At 49.1% G+C, this 23,965-nt stretch overlaps 10 protein-coding genes across 10 annotated transcripts; 7 read left to right on the forward strand and 3 right to left on the reverse strand.

The window, feature by feature from the left end:
- Positions 1-950: 950 nt before the first annotated feature.
- Positions 951-3,394, forward strand: GGI43DRAFT_355231 (carnitine O-acetyltransferase CAT2). Its single transcript, XM_083202308.1, has 4 exons — positions 951-1,265; positions 1,338-1,389; positions 1,512-3,174; positions 3,239-3,394. Exons 1-4 carry the CDS (start codon positions 1,203-1,205, stop codon positions 3,363-3,365), a joined length of 1,905 nt encoding a protein of 634 aa, XP_083061884.1. The 5' UTR covers positions 951-1,202; the 3' UTR covers positions 3,366-3,394.
- A 399-nt stretch (positions 3,395-3,793) lies between these two features.
- Positions 3,794-5,472, forward strand: GGI43DRAFT_402909 (Ribokinase-like protein). Its single transcript, XM_083205731.1, has 2 exons — positions 3,794-4,222; positions 4,307-5,472. The coding sequence occupies exons 1-2, from the start codon at positions 4,117-4,119 to the stop codon at positions 5,440-5,442; spliced, it is 1,242 nt and encodes a 413-aa protein (XP_083061885.1). The 5' UTR covers positions 3,794-4,116; the 3' UTR covers positions 5,443-5,472.
- Positions 5,473-8,555, reverse strand: GGI43DRAFT_402911 (MCM DNA helicase complex subunit MCM3). Its single transcript, XM_083205732.1, has 3 exons — positions 8,316-8,555; positions 5,713-8,260; positions 5,473-5,654 (listed from the first exon to the last, which is right to left on the reverse strand). The coding sequence occupies exons 1-3, from the start codon at positions 8,386-8,388 to the stop codon at positions 5,621-5,623; spliced, it is 2,655 nt and encodes an 884-aa protein (XP_083061886.1). The 5' UTR covers positions 8,389-8,555; the 3' UTR covers positions 5,473-5,620.
- A 286-nt stretch (positions 8,556-8,841) lies between these two features.
- On the forward strand, positions 8,842-11,063 carry GGI43DRAFT_402912 (carbohydrate-binding module family 50 protein). Its single transcript, XM_083205733.1, has one exon. The coding sequence runs from the start codon at positions 9,110-9,112 to the stop codon at positions 10,886-10,888; it is 1,779 nt and encodes a 592-aa protein (XP_083061887.1). The 5' UTR covers positions 8,842-9,109; the 3' UTR covers positions 10,889-11,063.
- Positions 11,064-11,564: 501 nt separating this feature from the next.
- GGI43DRAFT_383015 (chromosome segregation protein Csm1/Pcs1-domain-containing protein) lies at positions 11,565-12,799 on the forward strand (the record flags this gene model as incomplete). The annotated part of the gene is made up of 3 exons (XM_083203323.1): positions 11,565-12,066; positions 12,140-12,526; positions 12,585-12,799. 3 exons carry the CDS (start codon positions 11,565-11,567, stop codon positions 12,797-12,799), a joined length of 1,104 nt encoding a protein of 367 aa, XP_083061888.1.
- A 719-nt stretch (positions 12,800-13,518) lies between these two features.
- Positions 13,519-14,423, forward strand: GGI43DRAFT_355290 (Zn(II)2Cys6 transcription factor domain-containing protein). Its single transcript, XM_083202309.1, has 4 exons — positions 13,519-13,801; positions 13,870-13,894; positions 14,058-14,075; positions 14,156-14,423. Exons 1-4 carry the CDS (start codon positions 13,644-13,646, stop codon positions 14,291-14,293), a joined length of 339 nt encoding a protein of 112 aa, XP_083061889.1. The 5' UTR covers positions 13,519-13,643; the 3' UTR covers positions 14,294-14,423.
- On the forward strand, positions 14,287-17,118 carry GGI43DRAFT_355299 (CeGAL family transcription factor). Its single transcript, XM_083202310.1, has 2 exons — positions 14,287-16,700; positions 16,764-17,118. The coding sequence occupies exons 1-2, from the start codon at positions 14,554-14,556 to the stop codon at positions 16,825-16,827; spliced, it is 2,211 nt and encodes a 736-aa protein (XP_083061890.1). The 5' UTR covers positions 14,287-14,553; the 3' UTR covers positions 16,828-17,118.
- Positions 17,119-17,175: 57 nt separating this feature from the next.
- On the reverse strand, positions 17,176-18,894 carry GGI43DRAFT_402921 (protein-degrading AAA family ATPase MSP1). Its single transcript, XM_083205734.1, has 4 exons — positions 18,765-18,894; positions 18,439-18,712; positions 18,001-18,373; positions 17,176-17,926 (listed from the first exon to the last, which is right to left on the reverse strand). The coding sequence occupies exons 1-4, from the start codon at positions 18,864-18,866 to the stop codon at positions 17,410-17,412; spliced, it is 1,266 nt and encodes a 421-aa protein (XP_083061891.1). The 5' UTR covers positions 18,867-18,894; the 3' UTR covers positions 17,176-17,409.
- A 210-nt stretch (positions 18,895-19,104) lies between these two features.
- Positions 19,105-23,314, reverse strand: GGI43DRAFT_355417 (PGAP1-like protein-domain-containing protein). The gene is made up of 2 exons (XM_083202312.1): positions 22,146-23,314; positions 19,105-22,084 (listed from the first exon to the last, which is right to left on the reverse strand). Exons 1-2 carry the CDS (start codon positions 22,659-22,661, stop codon positions 19,247-19,249), a joined length of 3,354 nt encoding a protein of 1,117 aa, XP_083061892.1. The 5' UTR covers positions 22,662-23,314; the 3' UTR covers positions 19,105-19,246.
- On the forward strand, positions 22,862-23,747 carry GGI43DRAFT_355399 (sterol homeostasis protein ARV1). The gene is made up of 3 exons (XM_083202311.1): positions 22,862-23,081; positions 23,168-23,622; positions 23,680-23,747. Exons 1-2 carry the CDS (start codon positions 23,062-23,064, stop codon positions 23,526-23,528), a joined length of 381 nt encoding a protein of 126 aa, XP_083061893.1. The 5' UTR covers positions 22,862-23,061; the 3' UTR covers positions 23,529-23,622; positions 23,680-23,747.
- Positions 23,748-23,965: the final 218 nt, after the last annotated feature.

The following is a 23,965-nucleotide window of genomic DNA, read 5'->3' on the forward strand; positions in this document are numbered from 1 at the left end:
AGTGGTATCAAGGAAAATAGATCATGGTTAAGTTAAACGGGATCCGCAGACACCCCAGGAGAAGTTGGTGCGTGATCTGGCTGTTTGTTACACAGATATCGGTAGCCAGCCAGGGAAAATAGGTGTCAGGTTCTGATGGTGATGAGCTATCTAACAGTGCGCGGCATCTACTCCATACTTTACACTCTGCTCCGGATTACGGAGTCGGTGTCGGCGCGTGTGACTTGCTTCCATGTAATAATAGTGACACTCGTGTCGCCCATACAAATCGCTGCTAGCAGCATCTAGTGACAAGGATGTGCCGAGTTAGCTTCCGCATCTTAAGGACTTCCTATTGAAGTAGGCGGTCACCCGATGCGCTGTGGCAGTATGTCTTGCCTGTGTAGAGCTGTACTTCGTATGGCTGGGAATGGGTCTGTGTCAACGGGGAATACTTAACGAGAGGGATGGCCGCCTGATCCTATCTGCTAGATCTAGATACTATATGCTCATTCTGGCTAATGAGCAGCGCTTGATCCCGGTGGCACCGCACATGGATCTGATACCAAATCAGGATTTCCATTCCTCAGCTGCAGATGATAGGTTAGGCACGTTGGGTGCTAGGTCCAGCACTTATATGTACCTACATTTATGTAGGTACGACGACACTACTAGCTACATACTCCATATATCAGCCATCTCCTCCCTTGCCCCGTAGCGTTATCGATAGCGCCCTCCTGCTATCCGTGCTCTACGCAACTTTCGGTAACCCAGAAAATTACCTCGGCTCGTTACATCCGGGGTCCAGTGGAGTGAAAGTCCCGATAGCGGTAAGCGGCGGCCTAGCTCAGCGTTATTTCCTGCATGTGGCATGGCATGTGGCCGCTGTATGGACGTCGCTCCAGATGTCTTGGTCGCATTTCACGAGACAGTATTTTATATGATTCCCGCGGTTCCATTGCCTGTCTCCTGCAATTCCCCTCGATCCCTAAATATCTCTGCTGTTTTTGTGTTATGCAAGCCAAGTCAGCCACTCGATAATATCCGACGCTTGTTTTGGCCTTAATCGCATATTCGGTAACGGTAATAGCCAATCCTACCTTGGGCTATTCTGCGGCAACGAGTTCCATGAGCCGCGGTATCTGAGCGGATCTCTTGCAGCCGATATAAACACGCTGCCAACCTCAACCACGCCGCTTCCCCCCTAGTCCACTTCATTTGCCATGTTGTCAGCCATACGTTCGTCCAGACCGACAAACACCTTTCGACGGGTTGCGCTTTCTTCTGTATGACCCTCGTCTCTCTCTGCTTTGTTACACTTTGAGCCTGTTGCTAATCTACATGCCTGCCCACAGCAGTCCCATCGCATCGCCATGGCGCCTAAACGCAACAGCAGCTCGCTCCCTGCCGGTATGTTCTCCCGCGTAAAAAGCGACAAGACATCTTGCTTCATGGCTTTATCGATCGAACAACTGAGATTTTTGCCGCTCATCTACTATTGTGCCCGGGCTAATACCACTATTCTGTGACAGGCTATGTCGAAGACAAGTCAAAGGGTGCTATGCTGAGATTCCAAGACTCTCTCCCACGCCTTCCAGTCCCAACCCTCGAAGAGACTGCCAAGAGGTACCTCAAGAGTTTAAATCCTATTATCTCGACTACCGAGCTCGAGCAAAGTAAAGCCGCGGTTGCTGAATTCATCAAGCCGGGCGGAGTTGGAAGCAAGCTCCAGCAGAAGCTTGTTGAAAAGGCCCAAGACCCCAAGACAAAGAACTGGATGTACGAATGGTGGAATGACGCCGCCTATCTGAGCTACCGAGACCCGGTGGTGCCATATGTCAGCTACTTCTATTCACACAGAGATGACCCCAAGCGACGCAACCCTGCCAAGCGAGCTGCAGCGATCACCAGTAGTGTGCTGGAATTCAAGAAGCTTGTAGACAGTGGTAGCCTCGAGCCCGAGTACATGAAGAAGCTGCCCATTTGCATGGATAGTTACAAGTGGATGTTCAACGCAAGCCGCGTCGCTGCCCGCCCCGCCGACTATCCTATCAAGTTCTCCCATACCGAAAACAAGCACATTGTGGTCATTCGCAAGAACCAATTTTTCAAGGTCGAACATGAAGTTGCTGGAAAGCAGCTTAACACATCAGAGCTTGAGCACCAATTCAACCGCATTTACCAGATCGCGCAACGGGTATCGCCTGTGGGAGCGCTGACCTCAGAAAACCGAGACGTCTGGGCAGATGCTCGTGAGGTGCTGATCCAAGAAAGCCCCAAGAATAAGGCGGCTTTGGAGGCTATTGAGTCTGCCTCATTCGTGGTCTGCTTAGACGATGCGTCCCCCGTTACATTAGAAGAGCGTGCTCGCCAGTACTGGCACGGTGATGGCGCCAATCGTTGGTATGACAAGCCTCTTCAGTTCATTATCAATGATAACGGCACATCGGGCTTTATGGGAGAGCACTCGATGATGGACGGTACGCCGACGCACCGTCTGAACGACTACATTAACGATCTTATTTTCGGAAACAAGATCGATTTCTCGGACCCCAATGTTCGATCTGACTTGCCTGACCCCCAGCCTATCAAGTTCGAGATCACGCCCAAGGTCCAGAGCGAGATTGACCGCGCTGTTACCGACTTCAACAACGTCATTGGACAACACCAGCTTGCCGTCCAAGCGTACCAGGCCTACGGAAAGGGCCTCATCAAGAAGTTCAAGTGCTCACCAGACGCATATGTGCAGATGATCATTCAGCTTGCCTACTACAAGATGTACGGCAAGAACCGACCGACATATGAATCAGCTGCCACCCGACGCTTCCAGCTGGGACGTACTGAGACTTGCCGCAGCGTTTCTGATGAATCAGTTGCTTGGTGCACATCCATGGCGGATGCCGCAGCTGAGGATAAGACCCGGGTTGACCTTTTCCGCAAAGCCATTGCAGCCCATATTGAGTACATCTCGGCTGCTTCAGACGGCAAGGGCGTTGACAGACATCTCTTTGGGCTCAAGAAGCTCCTTGGACCTGGTGAAGAGCTCCCGGCGATCTACAAGGACCCCGCGTACAGCTACTCTTCATCCTGGTACCTCTCTACTTCACAGCTTAGCTCAGAGTTCTTCAACGGCTATGGATGGAGTCAAGTTATTGACGGCGGATTTGGCATTGCGTACATGATCAATGAGAACAGGTAAGAGACACTGACATTCCATCCCATTATCTTTCAAAATGAACCGCGCTGACAGCTATCACAGCATCAACTTCAACGTAGTATCAAAGGGACTTGGAAGCGAGCGAATGAGCTACTATCTTAACGAGGCTGCGGGTGAGATGCGAGACCTGCTGGTTCCTACTCTGGAGCCACCCAAGGCCAAGCTGTAGATTTGTTGTTATGTATACACATATATGTGCGGGCGACACTTCTGGATAGACTACTGTTTAATGCGCCACATATAACAGGTATATAGAGATAAAGCAAAATAAAGGGATGCTTTCGGCAAAGATTACCTTCATCTGTATCTCTAAATTTTCCATCTTTCTTGGCTGATTGTAGGCTGCCGATATAGTAATGTATATGCACTGAGGCCGAATTCCAAAGGGAGCTACTGCTTGCTTACTCTGCACATGTACTACGCCCGTCCCGTTGCTATAACTGAAACACCAATGCTGAGGGCGACGTGTTATAAAACTGTTGCTCATTTGGAGCACAGCAATTTTGACCAATTGAGGCTGCCTACAGCCTTGAAAAAATGCAACTGTATTCTAAATTCCTACTTTTATACCAGTGCTCCTTTTCTTTAACCTCAATTGCTACATCTAAGAAGGCATAACTGCAGTAGCTATTTTCTCACAATGCATTGAGATGTGATACACTTCCTCTACACTCGGGCGATTAGCCGCTAATCTCCCTTATCGCGTAGCATGCATGAATGCCCATCAGTTTCATGTAGCGGCTACCAAAAACTAGAGAGTGGCTATTTCCCGTCGATTTGTACTCTGTACTTTACACCTTAGTGCCTGCAGGTGAATCAGGTCACTGCCGCCCGATAAACATGACAGCCCGTGTGCCAGACGCGGCTGGGCAACTCTGATCTTCAACTCTGCAAAAAATCCCAAAATCCCACTCTGTGCCATGGGCTCTCATACGGACGCAGATGCAGACCCAAAGGCGGAATCCGAGCAGGAGTCCGAGCATCATGCGGGCATAGACTTTGTTACTTTTGGCATGCTCATTATCGGTGAGGCGTTCCCGCTACGGCCCTGTTAGCCTCTAAGAGCTTGGGGCTGACCGACCGCCGTGTCCATGCGATTCGTTTGTCAAGATGATATCGATTTTCCTGATCCAAAGCCTCCCCAGAAAGACATCCTTGGAGGAGGCGGCTCCTACGCCGCCCTTGGCGCCCGCCTGTTCTCGCCTCCGCCGCTCTCATCCACGGTAGGATGGATCGTTGATCAAGGCTCCGACTTCCCACCGTCAGTCACCACGCTGATCGACAGCTGGGAGACTTCTGCCGTCGTGCGCCATGATCCAGAGCGGCTTACCACTCGAGGCTGGAATGGCTACGGTGGCACCGACGACAAGCGCGAGTTCAAGTATTTGACCCCCAAGAAACGCCTCACGAGCAACGATCTGTCACCGGAGCAGCTCCAGTCCAAGTCGTTCCACCTCATCTGCTCCCCGACTCGCTGCCAGGAGCTGGTGACTACTATAATCTCTCGCCGCAAGGAAGCTTCTACCTCGGAGACTTATACTAAACCAATCTTCGTATGGGAACCAGTGCCTGATCTATGTAACCCGGACCAGCTTCTCAACCTTACAAACACTCTGCCGCTTGTAGACGTCTGCAGCCCAAACCACAGCGAGCTTGCCGGCTTCATGGGCGACGATGGCCTAGACCCAGTCACCGGAGAAATCTCTGTTCGAGCTGTTGAGCGCGCTTGCGAGCAGCTTCTTGATAGCATGCCTCTCCAATCCTTCGCAATCGTCGTACGAGCCGCCCACAAGGGCTGCTATGTTGTCAAGAATGGCGGCAGGAAACGCCGGCCCGGGCAAAGCTCCAAATCGACACGAAAAAAGAATTACACTAGAGGTGGTCTACGACCCGATATCGACATGACGGCTCTGCTGGCTGATCTTGTCTGCGACGAGGATGGTTCAATCGCTCGCGAAGAGATCGAAGTCGATCCTGGAGTCGAGCGATGGATCCCAGCTTACCATACGGATAAAGACAGCGTTGTTGATCCTACAGGAGGCGGTAACACGTTCCTCGGGGGTCTATCTGTGGCTTTAGCCCGAGGGAAGAGCTACGAAGAGGCCGCTATTTGGGGAACCGTAGCGGCTAGTTTTGCCGTAGAACAAGTTGGCATGCCCAAACTTGATCGACAGGATGACAGCACTGAGACTTGGAATGGATGCAATGTACTAGACCGACTGCGCAAGTTTGAGGAAATACTTTAAATCATAGATTATATACCATCATTATTTGTTTGTTTTATTCTCATCAACTTGTGAGTCGTAATTGCTCTAGGTTTTTACCTTGTTACTTTCCTGACATATCATCACCATATTCATTCCCTCCAATCCAATTAGCCCCCAAATCCATCCTAAACACCGGCAAAATCCTCGTCAATGGATCTTATATCTTGTAAATAACATCACCATCACCAAACCTGTTGCCTTGGTTAGCTAGAAATCCTGAATTATAATAGTTGGTTATGTTAAACTCACATGATGTGATTTGCTTCTTCCAGTTTCTTCAGCGCCATAATTGCTTCTGGTCTGCTAAAGGCGCCTCCTTCGCGGTTACCAATTCTATCGTTGATGGCGTTGATTACTGCGGCGAGAGGAGCTGAGTCATCCTCGAAAATGTCAGTATTGAGCAGCTGGCCAAGGTTTGTCCTGAAAGTTGACAGTCGCTGAGGGGCGAGAGTAGCTTCTTCAATCTCCAAGTTGCTGGCAGCACTGGCCAGATTTTCGTCTTCAACCTCTCCCTGAGTCGGGAATAAGACCTGAGAGGCAGGTAGCGTTGACGCGAAGGAGCTTTGCGTATCCACCATTTCGTGGGATGGATGAGAGCTATTGCCTGGGGTCGTAGTCGCTCCTCGTACATGGGATGAGCCATTCGATGTTTGGCTTGTAGATCCATTCGTCCCATTAAGTCTCGAAGAAGTTCTGGTTTGGATACGTGCAGTGGAATTTCGAGAATTGCTTCCGTTGGGCTGGCTGGTTTGTTGGCTTTGCTCGTCGTCCCCGTCGTCGCTATCATCCTCGTCGCTATCATCGCTGGAGGAGGCCAGCCCCGTGGCTTGTGTACGTCTGCGCTTTCTCCGCGAGCTGTCCTCTACGATTTCTTTGAAGAGGGCAAACCGCAAGATACCCTCCGCAGCGATCGCATCTCGTTCTTCCACTCGACTTGAGAGTCGTGACTTGGCGTGAGCAGTAGCCAATCGAATGATTGTCTCCAGACTACGAACTGTGAGTGGACTCGTCCGTCTCTGGTTTCCTTCCATCTCATCATTTCGAAGACCAACATATATGTCGGCAATTCGATCTGATGCTTCCTGAGTAAGGACGGGCTTAATTCGCTTAGCATATTGGATATACTTCTTCATAAAAGGTATGCTAAGAATCTCAATTTTTTTGCTAGACCCTCGGCCTAATGTTCGGGTCACGCCTGCGTGCAACATGGCGTCATACTTCTCATAAACATCTGTTGATTGTTGAGATCCGGCCTGAGTGTTTGCAGAGACGCCCAGCGACTGAGAGACTTGTTCACGAACAGGGGCGCCCTCTTCGGTACCCGCCTGACGATACCTATGCATGCGTAATACATGCTCAGAAACCTGCCTGTCTCTGGCGTCTTCAATGTCGTCGGTGACAACAAAGAGCAAATCGAAACGTGACAACAGGGAGTCTGGAAGTGCAATATTCCTGTGGGGGTCCTTGTGAGGATCATACTGCCCAAAGATGGGATTGGCGGCTGCGATAACAGAACATCGGGCATTTAACGAGGTATGAATACCCGCCTTGGCAATGGTAACCGTCTGCTGCTCCATGACTTCGTGGATAGCCACTCGATCAATATCTGACATTTTGTCAAATTCGTCAATGCAGACAACTCCTCGGTCAGCCATGACCATGGCACCAGCCTCCAGTTTCCGCTCTCCGGTTTCCTTATCAGTAGTAACGGCTGCCGTCAAACCGACGCCGGAAGAGCCACGACCTGTGGTAGCGATAGCCAGTGGTGCTGTGTTTAGGACGAATCGTAAGAGTTGAGACTTGGCTGTAGAGGGATCGCCAACCATCAAGATATTGATATCTCCTCTCAAGTGAGTGCCATTCTCGAGGTTCTTCTCTACTCCTCCCAGAAGCATGAGCAAAATGGCCTTTTTGACGTAATCATGGCCGTAAATACTGGGGGCGAGAGATTGTGAGAGAAGCCCGAGAAGATCCTTCTTTTTGGCAACTTTGTTAATGTTTCGGATGTCTGTATCAGTAATTGACGCCGTGGCCAGCCCACCACTGGATTTGGACGATAAAAGGACCACGTTATTAGCAAGAACAACTGTCTTGAACAACGCGCTGTTGTGATTGGCGTTCCTGTTGCCCAGGGTACGGAAGATGCCGACAAGTTGGATTCTGTCGCCAGGCTTCACCTGATCAACCAAATCATCATCTAGAATGACGTCAACGCCTCGAGGAAGCTGGCCGGCGGGTGCTCGTTCAGGCATCTCCTGAATCGAAATTGTCTGATGATCACGATATGTACAGAATCCATATTCTGTAGTAAGGGGGTTTCCATCATCGTCTTCTTGTGGATAGACACTGGAAGTGGTCACCCCGTTGGTCATAGTCTGATCTTGATATTCTCGAAAATGAAATTTGTCTTTGACCTCGTTGTAGTGAACACTTCGTACGACTTTGGGCCGAATGAGAGAGCATCTAGTCACAATGCCCTCAACAGAGACCATATGATTCAAGTGCTGAGATGACAACGTGCGAGGGTTACAGGCATTGAGACCAAAGTTTCCAGCCCACGCGCAATAGTATACGGTATCCCTCGCCGTTTGGTCAGGCCTCGCTTGAGGCAGCGTTTGCACGATCTCTTTGAGGGCATGGTTGAAAGCGAGAGTGCAGTCGAACGGTTTCTGAAGGATTTCTTGTGCTAATTCCGGGTTGTGATCTCGGACGTGGTCTATGTTCACGGTAAGGCGACGCTGGTTCTTGCGTAGCATCAAAATGATGTCCGCTCTATAACTTCGAGCATGGGGATCGTCTTGGACAAGATTAGCGAAAGTGCAAACACTTCAAGGGATGTTCTTCATCCATACTGGGAACCAAAAACTCCTCTGCTTGGCGAATACGGTCACGCACGCCATCATCTTGAAGCATGAAAGAATCCATCGTGGGCTGCTGTGGTTAAACGAGCGAACGAATTAAGGCATACAGCCAGATGGATGCTTTCACGAGCTGCGTCGCGTTGGATCGATCTCCAAATTTCGCTGCCCTGCGATATCCGCTTACTGGGGGGCAGGTACCTGCAAAGTAGGTACCTGTTTGTGGCTTGCCATTTAGCTCCTGGGGTACTCAGGTGCCTTCCAGCGCACAGGCACTACTGCCTAGGTACCTACCTAGTAGTAGCCTATTATTAGGTCGGTGCCACTATCAAGCAGTGAATCTCACTTGATACACCAGCAGGTATCGCCGCAGCACGTTAGCGCGCAGCATGGGGCAGCCATGCATGTACTTGGTACCTGCCCGGAATGTATGCTGTCTCATCGGATGGTGGGGGGGGGAGGCATGCCAGTTCTAGTATAACGTGTACGTAGCCAAGAGCTGCGACAGAAGGAGACCGTCTCTCTATTACTCTGAAGAGATGTATACACGGAGCGTTAGCCTAGCAACTCTCTTTTCCCCTATTCCCTATGACGGAAAAGAAGCCAGACGGCTCCGAGATAGAGATCTTCGCGAGGTCCTTGGAGTTTAATTAACCACAGACTCCCGGGTCCGCAGGCGACCCATGACACTCCGCTACGACGAAGGATCGAGTCTTGCCACTGTAGCCAAACACTGATGAGCAGCCTTTGTCCAACTCGAGAGCTACCCTCGACCATTGGTGGTCACTATGGCCAACCGCAATGTTCCTGGAATATCGTCGCCGCACCAATCCTCATCCTCTCCGGGGCCCTTGGCTGGAACCACGGGTTCTGGTTCGGTTCGGTCGCGCAATCGCCGTCTTCCTAACAATGGCAGCAGTCGTACCAACTCTGAAAGTCTACTGGGAAGCCATGACGAAATTACACATCCAGCCCCAAGGTCGGCCCAGAATGCTAAAGGCAAACAAAGTTCGCCCGGCCTGGGACAGGTCTTTGGTGGCTCCTGGGCGCAGAGCTGGTCATCAGTCCAAGGGCTTGCTGCCTCTCTTCTCTCTGTCGCAGACAACCCAGGCGACACGCCTCAGCTGCGATCGCATACTCAACCAGAGGACAGTTTTGCCTCGTCACTTTGGAACCGAATCCCGTCAAGCGTCGGCGGCAACGCCAACACGAGCTTCAAAGCAATGGGTTCCTCTATTTTACCCAGTCAAAGGGCAGCCAATAGAGTTGCGACTGGATCATCAGACCAACGAGATGCCGCGCTGAAAACTGCCAAGAGAGCCAGTGTTTTGGAAAACAACCAAGGGTTTGGTGGAGGAGTTGATATCTCAGGAAGGTATAAGCGCCGAACATCAGACGAAATTACCTCAGAGAACTCGCAGCCGGAAGAATATCTTGTATACATTCACAAAATTCTACCAACCGATACATATGCTGGAATTATCCTCCGATATAAGTGCTTGGAGGATGCGTTTAGGAAGGCGAATGGGCTCTGGTCCAGGGACAGCATACAAGTTCGAAAATGGGTCATTATTCCAGTCGACGCCTGCGAAGTACGGGGACGTCCTTGCGATCCGCCGCTCGACAATCAACAGCATAATGCTACAGGCTTCCCTCCAGCAACGTCATCGGTGATAAGCGTAGCAGTGACACCAGAAACTAACTCTTCCAGTTATTCCAAATCATTTAGCGAAAGAGCCGGACAAGATGATGAGAACACAGAGAGAGAAGTCATGCCCTGGTCGCATGTCAAATGGGTCAAGATAGACTCGCTGTCTGAGCCAGTGGAAATTGGACGCATCGCACGTCAGAAAATGGGCTATTTCCCACCGCGGAGAAAAAAGACTGGCAGGACCGTTTCTTTTTCATCATCCCCACGACAGAGCCTTGAAACTTCGACTTATAGTGCAGATCAGGTGGAACAGCCATTATCTAGACGGCAGAGCTTGATAGGCGACCGGCCACCACTACTCGAAAGACGTCAATCTACTCACAGCCATGGAGATGATGATGTGCTAGGTGCGAGGCCAGCTTGGATGCGCCGCCCCGGCGGCGTCGGCTCCATGGGTAGAAATGTTCGAGCTCCCGGCCCGGACAAAGATTACTTCAATTCGTGGGCCAAGAAACACCTCCCCGGCCTTCACATGGACGATTTACCGTCCATGTCGGTAATGGGGTCAGAAATGGCGCGGATCGGATTTGACCGCGATCTTGCAGGGATCGTAGAGGGCTCTTTCGAAGAGGGGGGAGACACAACGTCGCCTCTCCATCAGAACAATGGCCTCGACAAAGCTGCTGCAGCTGTTGAGACCTGGCTTCGAACTGCCTGGTCTAAACGCCACATGGCTCCGCTGATTGGCAGCACACCACGACCCGAGAGCTCAGGCGGACAGGATATTGGAGATTTGATAGAGTTGATGGATACTCCAGGTGCTGAGGACACTCCGCGCCCTAACATATTTGATTCACAGGTACCTTCGTCATCCCTTGGAAGTAAAACAGATGACGATTCTAGCATAAAGCGATAAGGATAGAATTCAAGCAAGCAAATTTCCAGTCTATATCTGGTTACGGAGTACTTTGCATGTATGCATATTTAAAGATTAGAATTATTTCATTTACACGCATGTTATCTATGTCCAATCTTGCGGAGAACGCTAGTAGATAGGTTAAACATTGATATATAAATCAGTTATTGTATGATACTTGAGAACCAGTAATAAGAATTCACGACCTCCAGCACCCTGGCATAGTTGAGATTCAGGCGCTCAGAAAAGTACTAAAATGCCATTTTAGGAAATTCGGCATTCTTTGCGAGGAGAAAAAAAAAACCATTGGAAAAGGAAAAGAAAAACGTTTGAAAATTCAATGTGAATAGAATATTACATGAAATTCGGATTGGATTTATAAGCTATCCAGTCTCTTTGATCTTGTTTTCATCACTTCACGGGGCTCAAGCTGTTAGGTCCCCTGCTTTGCCAATGGGTCAACATGGCCTACTAGGTACTACCTAAGTAGCTACTGTCTCTAATAGGCAGTGCTCCATAGTACCTGTAATACTTCCTCAACTTACATCTCAAACAGTGCCACCCGACGACTCTTTGGCGCATCAAAAAACGTCATATTCTAGAAAAAAAGATATCCAATTCCAATATTCTATAGCTTGCATTGGACGACATCATTTTATAAATCAAATCAAGGACAATGCGCGACCGGCCGGCGGCAACAAATAGAGTGACGAAGCGGTCGCGAAATGGACCCCGTCGAGCCAACGCGAAAACGAAGCCCGTCGCGTCGACGTCCGCGAAACGACTACGAAATGATAAGAACGAACCAGATATCACTATGTCCCCAGACAGCAGCATTGTATCCGGAATAGACGATGAGACCAGTGCTTTGGCCCAGCTTGACCCGTCCAAGCCAACACGACGGCGGCATAGAGCGTCAAGAGATCGCAATAATACAAACAGCTCCTCGGCTCAGGCAGATGAACACACCTCAGCGCCCAACTCTGGAGGCACCGACGGCAGAAGAGGCTCAAAAAATCAGGATTCAGATTCAGATGATACTCAGCAGCAACTTTCCGAATTACAGCAGAAATACTCAAAACTAGAAAAGAGGTTCCATGATCTCCACGAGCTGGCTGTACAGAAAGCAGAGCAAAATTTCGAGCTCCTGAAGTCCCAGACCAATGAAAATACGAGAGGTGAGGCGCTGGCAGATTGTTAGCACAGATACTATTAATCACATATTGATCGCTAACATGACATGGTTCATAGTGGCCGATGAATTAATAGCACAGCTCAAGGAAGAGATAGCTGAGCAATACAAGAATATCCAGCTAGCGGAGCAGTTACAGTCGCAGCTAAGTGCCAGCAAGGCTGAGGTAGATGCTTTGCGTACCGAGTTATCAGAGACCGATGAATCTCTTGCCCACGCAAAATCCGAGATGAAGACTCTTTACTCAAAACTGGCAGCGAGTAGACATGTCGAACCGAACGGTAAAGGGTCTGCGGCTGGAAACCGGCCGGCACCGGGAGAGAATAATCCAGCTGCACAAATCAAGGAGGAGCTGTATGCTGATTTGACAGGCCTTATCGTCAGAGATGTGCGCCGCGTGGACAAAGAAGACGTTTTCGACTGCATACAAACTGGACGGAACGGGAGTAAGTCAAGACCACGTATTTATCGGCGAATTAGGATTCGAGGTTAACCATCCAATAGCTCTACATTTTAAACTCGCCCTGGAAGATCTACAAGCCGCCGACAGCTACGAGGATGTACAATTTGCGTATCGACCCCAGCTGGACGAGTCTCGCGACGGGGACTTGATAGACGTACTCCCAGATTACCTTACAGAAGAGATCACATTCCCTCGACATCAAGCGTCCAAGTTTTATGCTAGAGTAATAAAGTCCTTAATGGAGCGTGTAGATTAAGGCTGTCTAGCAGAAATAGAAATTGAAATAAATGTATAATGGCAATATTCCATGGAGCCTGCACTATGCGCCGGAGCTATAGTAGGAGCATCCGCCCTTAGTACAGTACGGAGTAGCAACTCACGACCTACTAGTTCAAGTCCGTTCCGCATGTACTTGTACCTCCGACAATAGGCAAAGGCATCGGAGGTACTCAGGAATGGAGTATCTGCAGCTGTGAATGCGCTAATGGCTGGGTACCTGAAATAGACTGATAGGCTAGGATGGGTAGTTCGAGGTACTGCTACTCCGGACTACAAGGAGCAAATGCTTGGTAAAAGCCGAGGCAGGGCGCGTTCATGTTTTACTAAGATCAAGCTGCTAGGTGTCGCTCACCAGCTTCCAGATCTCACGGTTGATGAGAGCGTCTCGGACTTGTCAATACGTCCTCCCTGCGACTAGGCCTGGGCTCGATTGTTTCAGCATCGCATCAGCCACAAGCAGCAGCGCAACAAGCCGGATTTGGCCGCCGCCCAGACGCAGACTACACTGAACGAAGGCCACACAACACATGCCCACGCTCGTCTGGCTTGTTTGGTCCTCTTGCCTGCGCATAAAGCAAGCGTGATCCTTTCTGCGGCCTCATATCCAAAACACGGCTCTATTTTGGCGACGGACGAACTCCGATGCCCAAATTCCCTGCGTTTGCGTAGCTAAAGCTTGATATCGACATCGTACCGGGGAGGAGGTTGTTCGCCTCCTCCTTCCGTCACCCCTCTCTGGTTCCTGTCCCGAGCGCCAACTCACGAACCGTCGCTTTCTCGAATCCTGTTGTGTCATCAACTATCGCCAATCAACCCACACCATGGACGTCGATATATCCGCTGCCGATGAGGCGGCGCCATCGAGCCCGCAGCAATCGCAACCGCCATCTAAATCATCTCCCATGTCTGGTGGTGCCATGAACGCCGCAGCAGCCGGAGCAGCAGCCGCGGCAGCAGCGAACCAGATGAGCTTTAGGAGGTATGAAGACCGCCATGTGGTGATACCACTGCCGGAGCGCAGATGTCTAACCCACTTGATTCTTATAGGCAACGAGCGTCACGAGCATGCGAGGTATGTAGTATCTTGCAGGTCGCATAATCTAATAATCCTCACGCCTCGACATGCCGAGGCATTCAGCGGCGGGTCCGCTGACTGGCCACTCGCACTTGTTGATAGCAATCTACATGTAATGTAATCGTGCTAACCACTAGTGCATCATCTTTTGACTGGATAGACATGTCACGCCCGAAAGGTATGTACTTGACTTCTGCCACAGGGCATGCGCTCTTCTGTGTGGGTTCTTTAGCAGGCTAACCTGGTCGCCGTGTTCAGGTTCGATGCGACGCAGCCAGTCTTGGGGTGCCTTGCACCAACTGCGTTGCGTTTCAGATCGAATGCCGTATTCCCACACCGAAGCGCAAGAAGACCCAGACCGCTGGGGGTCAAGCAAGCAAAGATTCCGACAGGTGAGTGTCGCTGTCAAGCTTCCCTTCAAACTTATTCATCTCTCATCATGTTAACCAACTCGCGTCTTTCGTCTTAGTGACCGTGGCGAGAATACTGATGAGCAGGCACGACAAACGCCTCTCAGCAGTACTGCCACCTCTTATTCCCCAAGGCCTTCAGCTCCTACCATATCGCATACCGCAGATGGGACGCCGCCCACATCCCTCACAGAAGCACAGGCCAGGAAAGAAGAGGTCGATAATGGCACATATCTAAACATAGTTATGAAGCCCAAGTTCACACGAGCTCCCATCACCGAAGCAGGCCGAGTTGCATACCTAGGCGAATCATCAAATCTCACTCTCCTCGTGCACGACCGCCAGGGTTCTGCGGATGTGGTTCACTATCCTCTGCCCGAGAATGTCAGAGGCTCACGGGCTAGGCTGACCGAACTCGACAATGTCGAGATTGACATTCTTCACCAGCGCGGCGCCTTTCTACTACCCCCGCGGTCATTGTGTGACGAGTTGATTGAGGCTTATTTCCAATGGGTTCACCCTATTGCCCCCGTCATCAACCGTACTCGCTTTATGAGGCAATATCGGGACCCCAAAAACCCGCCTTCGCTTCTCCTCCTGCAGGCTGTTCTCCTGGCTGGTTCTAGAGTCTGCCAAAATGCACAGCTCATGGACGCAAATGGCTCGACAACCCCGGCAGCTCTAACTTTCTACAAACGCGCCAAAGCCCTTTACGACGCTAATTACGAAGATGATCGCGTCACTATTGTCCAGTCCCTCCTTCTCATGGGATGGTACTGGGAGGGGCCCGAGGATGTCACTAAAAACGTCTTTTACTGGAGCCGTGTTGCCACCATCGTTGCCCAAGGGTCGGGCATGCATCGTTCCGTGGAGCGGTCCCAGCTAAGCAAGTCTGACAAGCGACTCTGGAAGCGCATTTGGTGGACGCTGTTTACTCGCGATCGATCTGTCGCTGTTGCTCTTGGCCGTCCCGTTCACATCAATCTTGATGATTCCGATGTTGAGATGTTGACAGAGGATGACTTCATTGAAGACGAATCTGACCGGAGCAGCGAGTTCCCACCAGATCCGATTCATGTACAGTTCTTCCTGCAATATGTCAAACTCTGTGAGATTATGGGGCTTGTCTTATCACAGCAGTACTCGGTGGCCTCCAAAGGAAGACAGCGAAATGCTATCGACCTGACTCACAGTGATATGGCCTTGGCTGATTGGCTTCAGAATTGCCCCAAGATCGTCTATTGGGAAATGCCTCGCCATCATTTCTGGTCTGCCCTTCTTCACTCCAACTATTATACAACTTTGTGTCTCTTACACCGAGCGCACATGCCACCAAGCGGCTCACCTCGCTTTCCTAATGACACCCCATATCCATCAAGAAATATTGCTTTCCAGGCAGCGGCCATGATTACTTCGATAGTTGAGAACTTGGCAGCGCATAATCAGCTTCGCTACTGTCCCGCCTTCATAGTGTATAGCCTGTTCTCCGCCCTAATCATGCACGTTTATCAAATGCGCTCTCCTGTACCATCTATACAACAGGTTACGCAGGATAGGGTGCGCAGCTGCATGCAAGCCATGAAGGAAGTTTCGCGTGTCTGGCTTGTGGGGAAGATGGTATATACTCTTTTTGAGTCCATCATTGGCAACAAGAACCTAGAAGAGCGACTACAAAAAGCAGGGGGCAAGCGACATCGGAAGATACAGCAAAGCATGGCCCAGCTTGAGCAGATGAACAGGCAAGACGCATCTAAGCGAAAATACGATGATATGGCCATCGACTTCATGAGCAATACGCCAACGCCACAAGAGTCGTACGAGAGATCCAGGCCACAAACTCCTAGCGCGGCCAAAGCTGAGAACGCCGGCAGCGTCAATCAACGATCGTCTGCTGCATCTCCCAATGCTCGTCAAACTGGGGCAGACACATTCATGGGCGGCACAAATTCACGACCCCAGACAAGGCCCGCAACACCATTCAACCCTTCATTTTCTGTCCCTGCAACCCCCCCAGACTTATACTTGGTCACCCGCAACTCACCAAACTTATCACAATCTCTATGGGAGAACTTCCAGCCCGACCAACTATTTCCCGAAAGTTCAAGTATGCCAGCGTTCCCCAATCTTTCACCTCCTCAAACACACCAAGGTTTGGATCAGAATGCGATGAATCAAATACCGGGAGGCGGCATGGGGGTGGGCATGCAGGCCAATCAGTATAGAGGTTCCGCCCAAGCAGGTGGTATCATGCAAATGTCTGGATTCCAGGGACAGTCCAATATGTGGCAAGCTGGTTTCGATGGTGGACTACAAGATGGCCAGAGTCCCGACAGCTGGGGTACGAGCTCTGCGCAAGGACAACCCGCACCAGCGACTCTAAACGTTGAAGATTGGTAAGCTCATGTAGCCAGAAAGCATAGGTGGTGTTTATTTGCTTGCTAACCAATGAATTATAGGTTCCAATTCTTTGGCATTAACGGAGATATGAGCAACGTAAATCTAGACATGCCCTTAGGCTAAGAGAAGCGACTCACAGAGGCAGGGCCTCCAGTTGTCAAAAGCTTTGTGCTTTTGGACGTAATGGCAGGAAATCTATATGCTCATATCGATGCTAGTGGATATAGCATATGTTGAATTCCATACCGATGATGAGAGGGTACTTGGTTTATGAAGAAGGATTTTTGAAGAGGGTTTGGCGTCAAACCAAAGCATGGCTATAAGCATATATGCTCCTTCAAGCGCTACCTGTCTGTAATAACAAAAGACTTGGCTTGGCTGATGTATTATCTTATGATATGCCTCAGACTGTATCAGTGAAGTCTCGATAGGTACTTGTATTAATTACAACGTGTTTCGTTATATATATATATATATATCCTGAAAGTACCACCAGGGCGCTATTTCATTGTCTATTTAACAACAGAAGTACTGTAAGGGCTACTTTGAGCAGACGATGGGTGATTTCGTGACGTATACGCTCGCCGGCGTGAAAACACTACGCGAACAACTAAAAGCAAAATGTAACAGGCAAGTAAAAGGGGAATATTACTCCTTGCAATGTGATATAAGACGCAGCTGCTTTGCATAGACCTTGCGCGTGGCTCAATCCTGGGGCTCAACAAATGTCTCGTCAATCTCTGCGAGCGCATCATTTGCTAGAATATTGTTAGACCCGTTCTGTCGTTGCTGAAGCACATCTATCAAATATTGATCACTTGAGTGTTTAAGGAAGTCATCAGTCCTGATCCCACGGAAATGCGCTGGGTCAACTGGTCTTTTAGAGCCATCACGGCCATGCTGTCGCATATATTCTCGCACAGGAGCCATAGCAGCATCGCGACAAGCCTCTTTGATGTCACTTCCCGACATCCCGGCGGTGAGTTTAGACACATGATCCAAGTCAAAATGTTCAGCATCCACCTTGGCGTCTTTCAGGATTAGTTGCAAGATACGGCGTCTTTGCTCCAATGCCGGCAGCGTTATGGGAAACTTCTTGGGCATTCGTCGGAGAATTGCTTCGTCAATGTCGTGTATGCGGTTGGTAGCGCCAAGGACGACTATCTGCGCTGGTATACCAGAAGAGTTGCTTGATGTCAATCCATCCCACAAAGTCATGAATCTTTCAGTTTGTCAATATGCATTCTACTCATTCTCAACTCATCAACGCAGCTCCAAAGTTGGGTAAGCACTTACTCGGCTTTCACCATGCCACTGGCCTCATGTTCGCCACTTCTCCGTGTGCCTAAAACGGCATCAATCTCATCGATGAATACGATGGCCGGTTGCATCTTGCGAGCTAAGGAGAAAACGGCTCTGACTATCTTGTTGGAATCGCCGTACCACTTCTCCGTGAGTGTTGATATATGAAGATTGATAAATGATGCGCCGCTCTCCTTGGCAAGAGCTTTGGCTAGCATCGTCTTACCGCAGCCAGGCGGTCCATACAGCAAAACACCAGATGGTGCAGACAGCAGCGAAGCGGCATGCTGGTAGAGATGAGGCATTGTCAATGGATAAATAACAGACTCCTTCAGTTCCTCAATAATCATATCCAGACCGCCGATATCTATCGAGTTGTCACACATCCAATTAGCGGGGATATCTTCAGCATCTCGCATATCCAATCCTTACCATCAAAGCCGACGTGAATATCATCTGGCGCCACCATTTCCAGTGCTATTAGATTTTCGTATTCGTTCAGGACCAGTTCTTCAACTCGCGCGCTCCCACGACCGCCATCGGCCCCATTGTCTCCAATGCCATCAATGTGTCGCCTCCGACTTAAGCGATCAAGGTGGGCTTTGGCCTGGCGCTTCGCCTGCTCGTGCTTTTCTTTATCGGGATCGACTAGGTTGCTCAAGATTGGATTCAGAAACGTGCGAGCAACATAGAGACCAGCTGTCATCTGGGAAATATTGTCAGCGCAATGGGAAATATACGGATAAAAGGATTCTTACCATGCCAGCGAAAAGGACAATGTCTAAGGCGACATCTCCTAACTTTCGACGTTCACCCATTCCGAATATCCAGCGCAGCCACGAGGCCGTGCGGTTGGGCATTGAGAAAGGCTGATGAATAGTATGGAAGTTCGAAAGGGAAGTACCTCGGACCGACTATACCTAAGGCACGTTCATATGATGTAATGGCTCAGCGTCCAGAATAGGCTTAGACTACTGGTGGGAAAAACAACAAAGTTTCAATAATAGTTAGCAGGTTGCTGCTTCTAGACGCGTTATGGTACGGAATATGATTGAGGGTTGACAGGCTATGAATTTAAATTAACTTTAGTTTGTATGATTTATTTATAAATAAAATTAAATATTTGTTTATATATATTGATATTTTACAGTTATCTATATAATGGATATTAAACTATATAGCATAAAAGCAGTAGGAGCTGAAATAACGCCTTTTAAAAAACACGCACTGCACTATTCAGTCAATGTGAACCACTGATGTTTTTCGGCTCGTCTGTATCTCCCTCGAAAAGAGTACCAAAACTCATCAAAGACCATGGCTCTGAAGAAGAGTGAAGAATGACCAGCCAAGCAGCCACCACGTTAACCAAATAATGGAGCATGTATGCATGGGAAACGCCATAGATTGCAGCACAAAGCGCCGTACCAAAAAGGAGCCCGCTGGTAATATGGCGTAATCCGCTTGTTATCTGTGGAACCATTTTCCCTGTTGTCAAGTTCTCTACCAATAATATGAAAGGCATAATTGACAGTACATTGTGATGAGAAGAAAATGGCGTGAGCCAATGGACGGCGAGATTGCGAACCCAAACCGCTAAAATAGGCAAATTGATCGGGAGAACCCACATCATTAGCAGAAGGATAGAGTGAGAATAGTGATAATAGTTGGAGTTGGCTGTCGAAGGTGTGACAACGTATATACGAAGGGCGCGAACAACGGTGAGAATCTGTACAAGGCAAGCGACCAAGTACGCAAATTGATACGGAATGAAAGTCGAAACTAGGAATAATAGAATTATGGTAGAGATCACCCGCCGCCGTGGGGTTGATGGTGCAAATACCGGTGATGGAATCGGAGCCTGGTTACTGTTGATTGCAGGCAGTATTGTGAACACAGAGTATGCGACGCCAAGAATTCTTGTCAATGCAAGGAGGATATAATGGAGAACAGTACAGACCCCGATGCATACGATGCCAATGAACGGTACAAGGTATATGAAGAAGGGGTCGTCTGTACCAACGAGGAGGTCATTTCTGTGAAAGCCGATGTTCGAAGAGAGGTTTGAATTGGCCTGGTTGTTATCCACAAGCGTGGCGAGAAAGGTTGTAACTCCTCCGGGGGAAATAGAAAGCAAAGTAAGAGAAGAAAGCAGAAGTGGAATCGACTGCCGCATAGACAGGTCCAAGCTTTCAGAAAAGGAAATAAACGTGCCATTCGTGTTATAAACACTGAACTGCTTCCGGAGCACCAGAGTAACGATGAGCAGCGGAAAGGCCGCAAAGACTGTACGATATCTCATATATAGCTTTCCGAGGCTTCCCAGCACATCTACATAGAGTTCAATCTCTAAAGGGCCTCCACACATAGGGTCAGACCAGATGTCAAAAGCAAGGCCATCGCCACTCGATAATGTTAACGGAGGGGGCATGTAAGGAGCCACCCCATGAAAACTGATTCCAGTTACTTGGGCGTTGACAAAATATTTTGACTCGTAAGGTTTTTGAATATGTTGGCGGATTAGCGGTGCAAACAACTGTTGCTTTTCGTTACATCGTTGGTTGATTTTCATATTAAAAGCAATTAAACTTGATTTGAGAGCCGGTATATCAATGGCCATAGCAATGGAGCGACTGGCTGAGAGCCGAAAGGAGAGGCCAAATGTGAGAAGACGGATAAGGCTTATGTCCTCCCTCTTGTGAAAAGCAGAGTGGTCACTGAACTCCGCAGTGACGAAGCCATTGCTAATTTCTGCAGCTCTGTCGATAACAACGACAAACTGATGATCAGAGAGGTATTCAGCATCGTATTGTAAATATGAAAAGGGGTATATCTCGGTTTGTCCGTCCAGGTAGAAAGGAACGTCTATATCCGTTGTTGAAGCTGGAAGAAGGACCGTGTCTGATGCAGCATCCTTACATGCTAGCTTTGTTGGCGTAGTACCATTTCTTGATAGATCTATGACGGATGAAAATATTGAATTAAAGCCTGTAGACTGAAAGGGGTAAACGCTGCATAATAGGACCTGCAGTTGATTACTGTCTATATGTGTATTCAGTTGGACATCGGTCAGTAACGTAAAGCGCCTGGGCTCGAGTGATCCAGAAGGCGGTACAGGAAGGAGGTACGCCATCGGTCTGGTCTTAGAACCCAGCTGCGAGAGAATTAACCGGTCCCCAGTTGGAACTACTGTACTAGACGAGTCGTCCAAAGTGAGGAGTGTTGTGGGTTCCTTCAAAGATAGGGTCTTCTCGGCAATCGTCTCCAGGCCAGTCAGGAGCTTCTTTTTAAAGACTCTCATCCTTTGCGCTCGGGGTTTCGTTTGAGAAGCCCGATGTACATCGATAACACCATACAAAGTTTGGGCCAGGACTTTTCGGAATTGGTCGCACCAGAGAATGGCTTGATGATCCATACTTGTCCACACGGTCGGTATGCCCGACGTAAAAACAGTAAACCCATGTGTTTCAGGCACAAGTGACTCGATGCTAGCATAATCGGACGGCACAACAGTATCCAGATTCCCACCAGCAATGGATACTAACGTAACATGCCACAATGGATTATTGCTGGCCCATTTTTGTGTATATGCACGCCGCCAATAGTCGTTTATTTCGTCATAAATCTGAACAATTCGACCGTCGAATGTAACTGGGGGGCGTGCATGCGGTGCTGACATTGTAATTATCGTATTAATCGAATTTTCCTGGTAATTTGGCTGGACCAGCATCGCTCTTGCAACGACTCCACCCATTGAATGACCAAGAATAAGTACGGATGTAGGATCCGGGAGATGCGAATCGCGAGAGCCTCTCTGCGGCTCAGTATATAGTGAAAGTATATATCGGACGGCTTCATTGAGATATTCAGCTTGATCAAGAAGAGTTTGGCCGTGAAATGCTGTTATATCCTCGTTGAAATCGACGGTGAAAAAATCGAGGCTTCGTATGCCAGAGTCCAACTGGCTGTGGTCATGCCGAAGATAATCATGGAAATAATTGGCGGCCTCTGCGGCAATTGGTCGGACTTGTTTATAACTTCCAGCGTTGCCTGGGATGAAGAGGACGGGAATTCCGAGCAGCTTTTCCGGATAGTGTCAGCTTCGATATATCCATTTCTCAAGTAGGGGGTATAGAACCAACTTGACCGCTATCGATTCCCTGTTCGCGATAGAGATATAGAGAGTATTTGCTTGCAAACCGGGTGTGTTCGGTATCGAACTCGGAAAAATGAATGTAAGAAGGCCGCATGTAGGACATTCGGCATCCTTTCGGCTCAATTTGGCGAGTAGTGAGGGACCGAAAGATGGCGACCAAGAGGCCAACGCCAGCTGTAGCAACAAAAAAGGACAGAACAGACATGAACCAAAGGCTGCGATTGCGCGCCCCCAAGCTCGCCAGGGGAGGCTTCTTGGTTGTGGTCATACTGTGCGGCGAGGTAGGGAGCGATAGTGGTGGAAAGGATGCGACTGCTGCATGGCTGGAAGGGTGCTGGTGGCCATTCGCCTTGGTCGAATAGAGGCCGTTCGGTTGCCTATCTTGGGTCGAGGATTGACGGGGTATTAAGCCATTGAGGCGGTGCTCTAGCTCGGCATCTGGATTCTGTAGCTCGAGGGAGGATTTACCACCGACATCAATAGACGGCGAGCGCCTCTTCATGGGAAAGGTCGAAGAGGGACCTTTGACGAGGCCGAAGCTATGAGTGGCTGTATTTTGCTACGCCAGAACAAGGTGATGAACACTTCGGGAAAATGTAGTCGAAATTAAACCAGAAAGTCACGGCCGAATGCGACCCATTCCGTCATCATCTGGTCCAATTAGAGCGAGCAATGCGAAGTGCAGAGCACTAAGTGGATAAAATCGCGGGAAAAGCAGCTAGACTTGGAGAGAGTTTCGCGTCATTTAGAAAATGCAACTTACGCACTAGCAACTTAGAGCCTAGTCAGCCTTTGCTTATGTCTGTACTTCGCTGTACTCAACCTCGCGACAAAAAGAGCTATTGTCTAATATTAAGATGTGAATAATATTAATACTCTTTGTAATCGGTTACAACAATCGTATGTCGATAAAAAAAACAATGTATAAATACATATTTATTTGTTAAGAAAAAACTTTAGCTCAGATATAACGTTTGTAATCCAATTTAACTAAATCTAATGGCATAGCTCTGCACCTAAGTCCACTGGTGCTCCCTCAAATCAAACACCACTAAAAAACGATGACCTACACCTACCCTCAACACAGGCTCGCGTACGATACTGGATATTACGATACGGTCGCTTCACAAAAAATATCCATGACGAACTTGCGCGAGTATTCACTGCGCCAATGCCTATTTGTATAGAGTGCCGATATCCTGTCAAAACTCTATGGACTCAATATTCCGGGGCCGATGACAAGTCGAATGGGCACTTAATTCGCCTTACCGTCTGCCGAAAATGTGGCAATTTCTGCGATAAATACGTGGAGCACGACTTTGTCGTACTCTTCATTGACTTAGTCCTTATCAAGCCTCAGGTACCGTAACTTCGACCATTGGTTATGGCGTATCTCACCTCTGGTATAGGTATATCGCCATTTACTACATAATACTTTGATGCGAGATGGCGATCGCTTCGACGTACGTTAGCCGCGCCCCATTCTTTCTTCGCCGCCTTATAACTAATATTTCGAGAAGCCTTCGATTATTCGCTTAGGAGTTTTGCTGCTCCTATTTGATGTCTACTTGACATGGGCGCGTATAGAGAAACAAACCATCCCTTCGCCAACCCCCGGAGAGAGTAAATTGGGGCCACTCGCTGAACAACCGATTGTGATTCAGTATATGTTCTTTCGTAGGCACCTATCGCCCTGTTGCTTCTTCGCCGTCTAATGCTTGCAATACAGTGATCCTTTGTGCTTTGTCGACCTTCGCTTTTCATCTAAGCATCCGCTTCCTCACTTCATCCGTCTTCTCGCCGCTT

The sequence above is a fragment of the Trichoderma evansii genome, assembly GCF_050947405.1.
Source record: "Trichoderma evansii strain SZMC 28006 chromosome Unknown GGI43scaffold_7, whole genome shotgun sequence".
In the NCBI taxonomy this organism is placed as follows: domain Eukaryota; kingdom Fungi; phylum Ascomycota; class Sordariomycetes; order Hypocreales; family Hypocreaceae; genus Trichoderma; species Trichoderma evansii.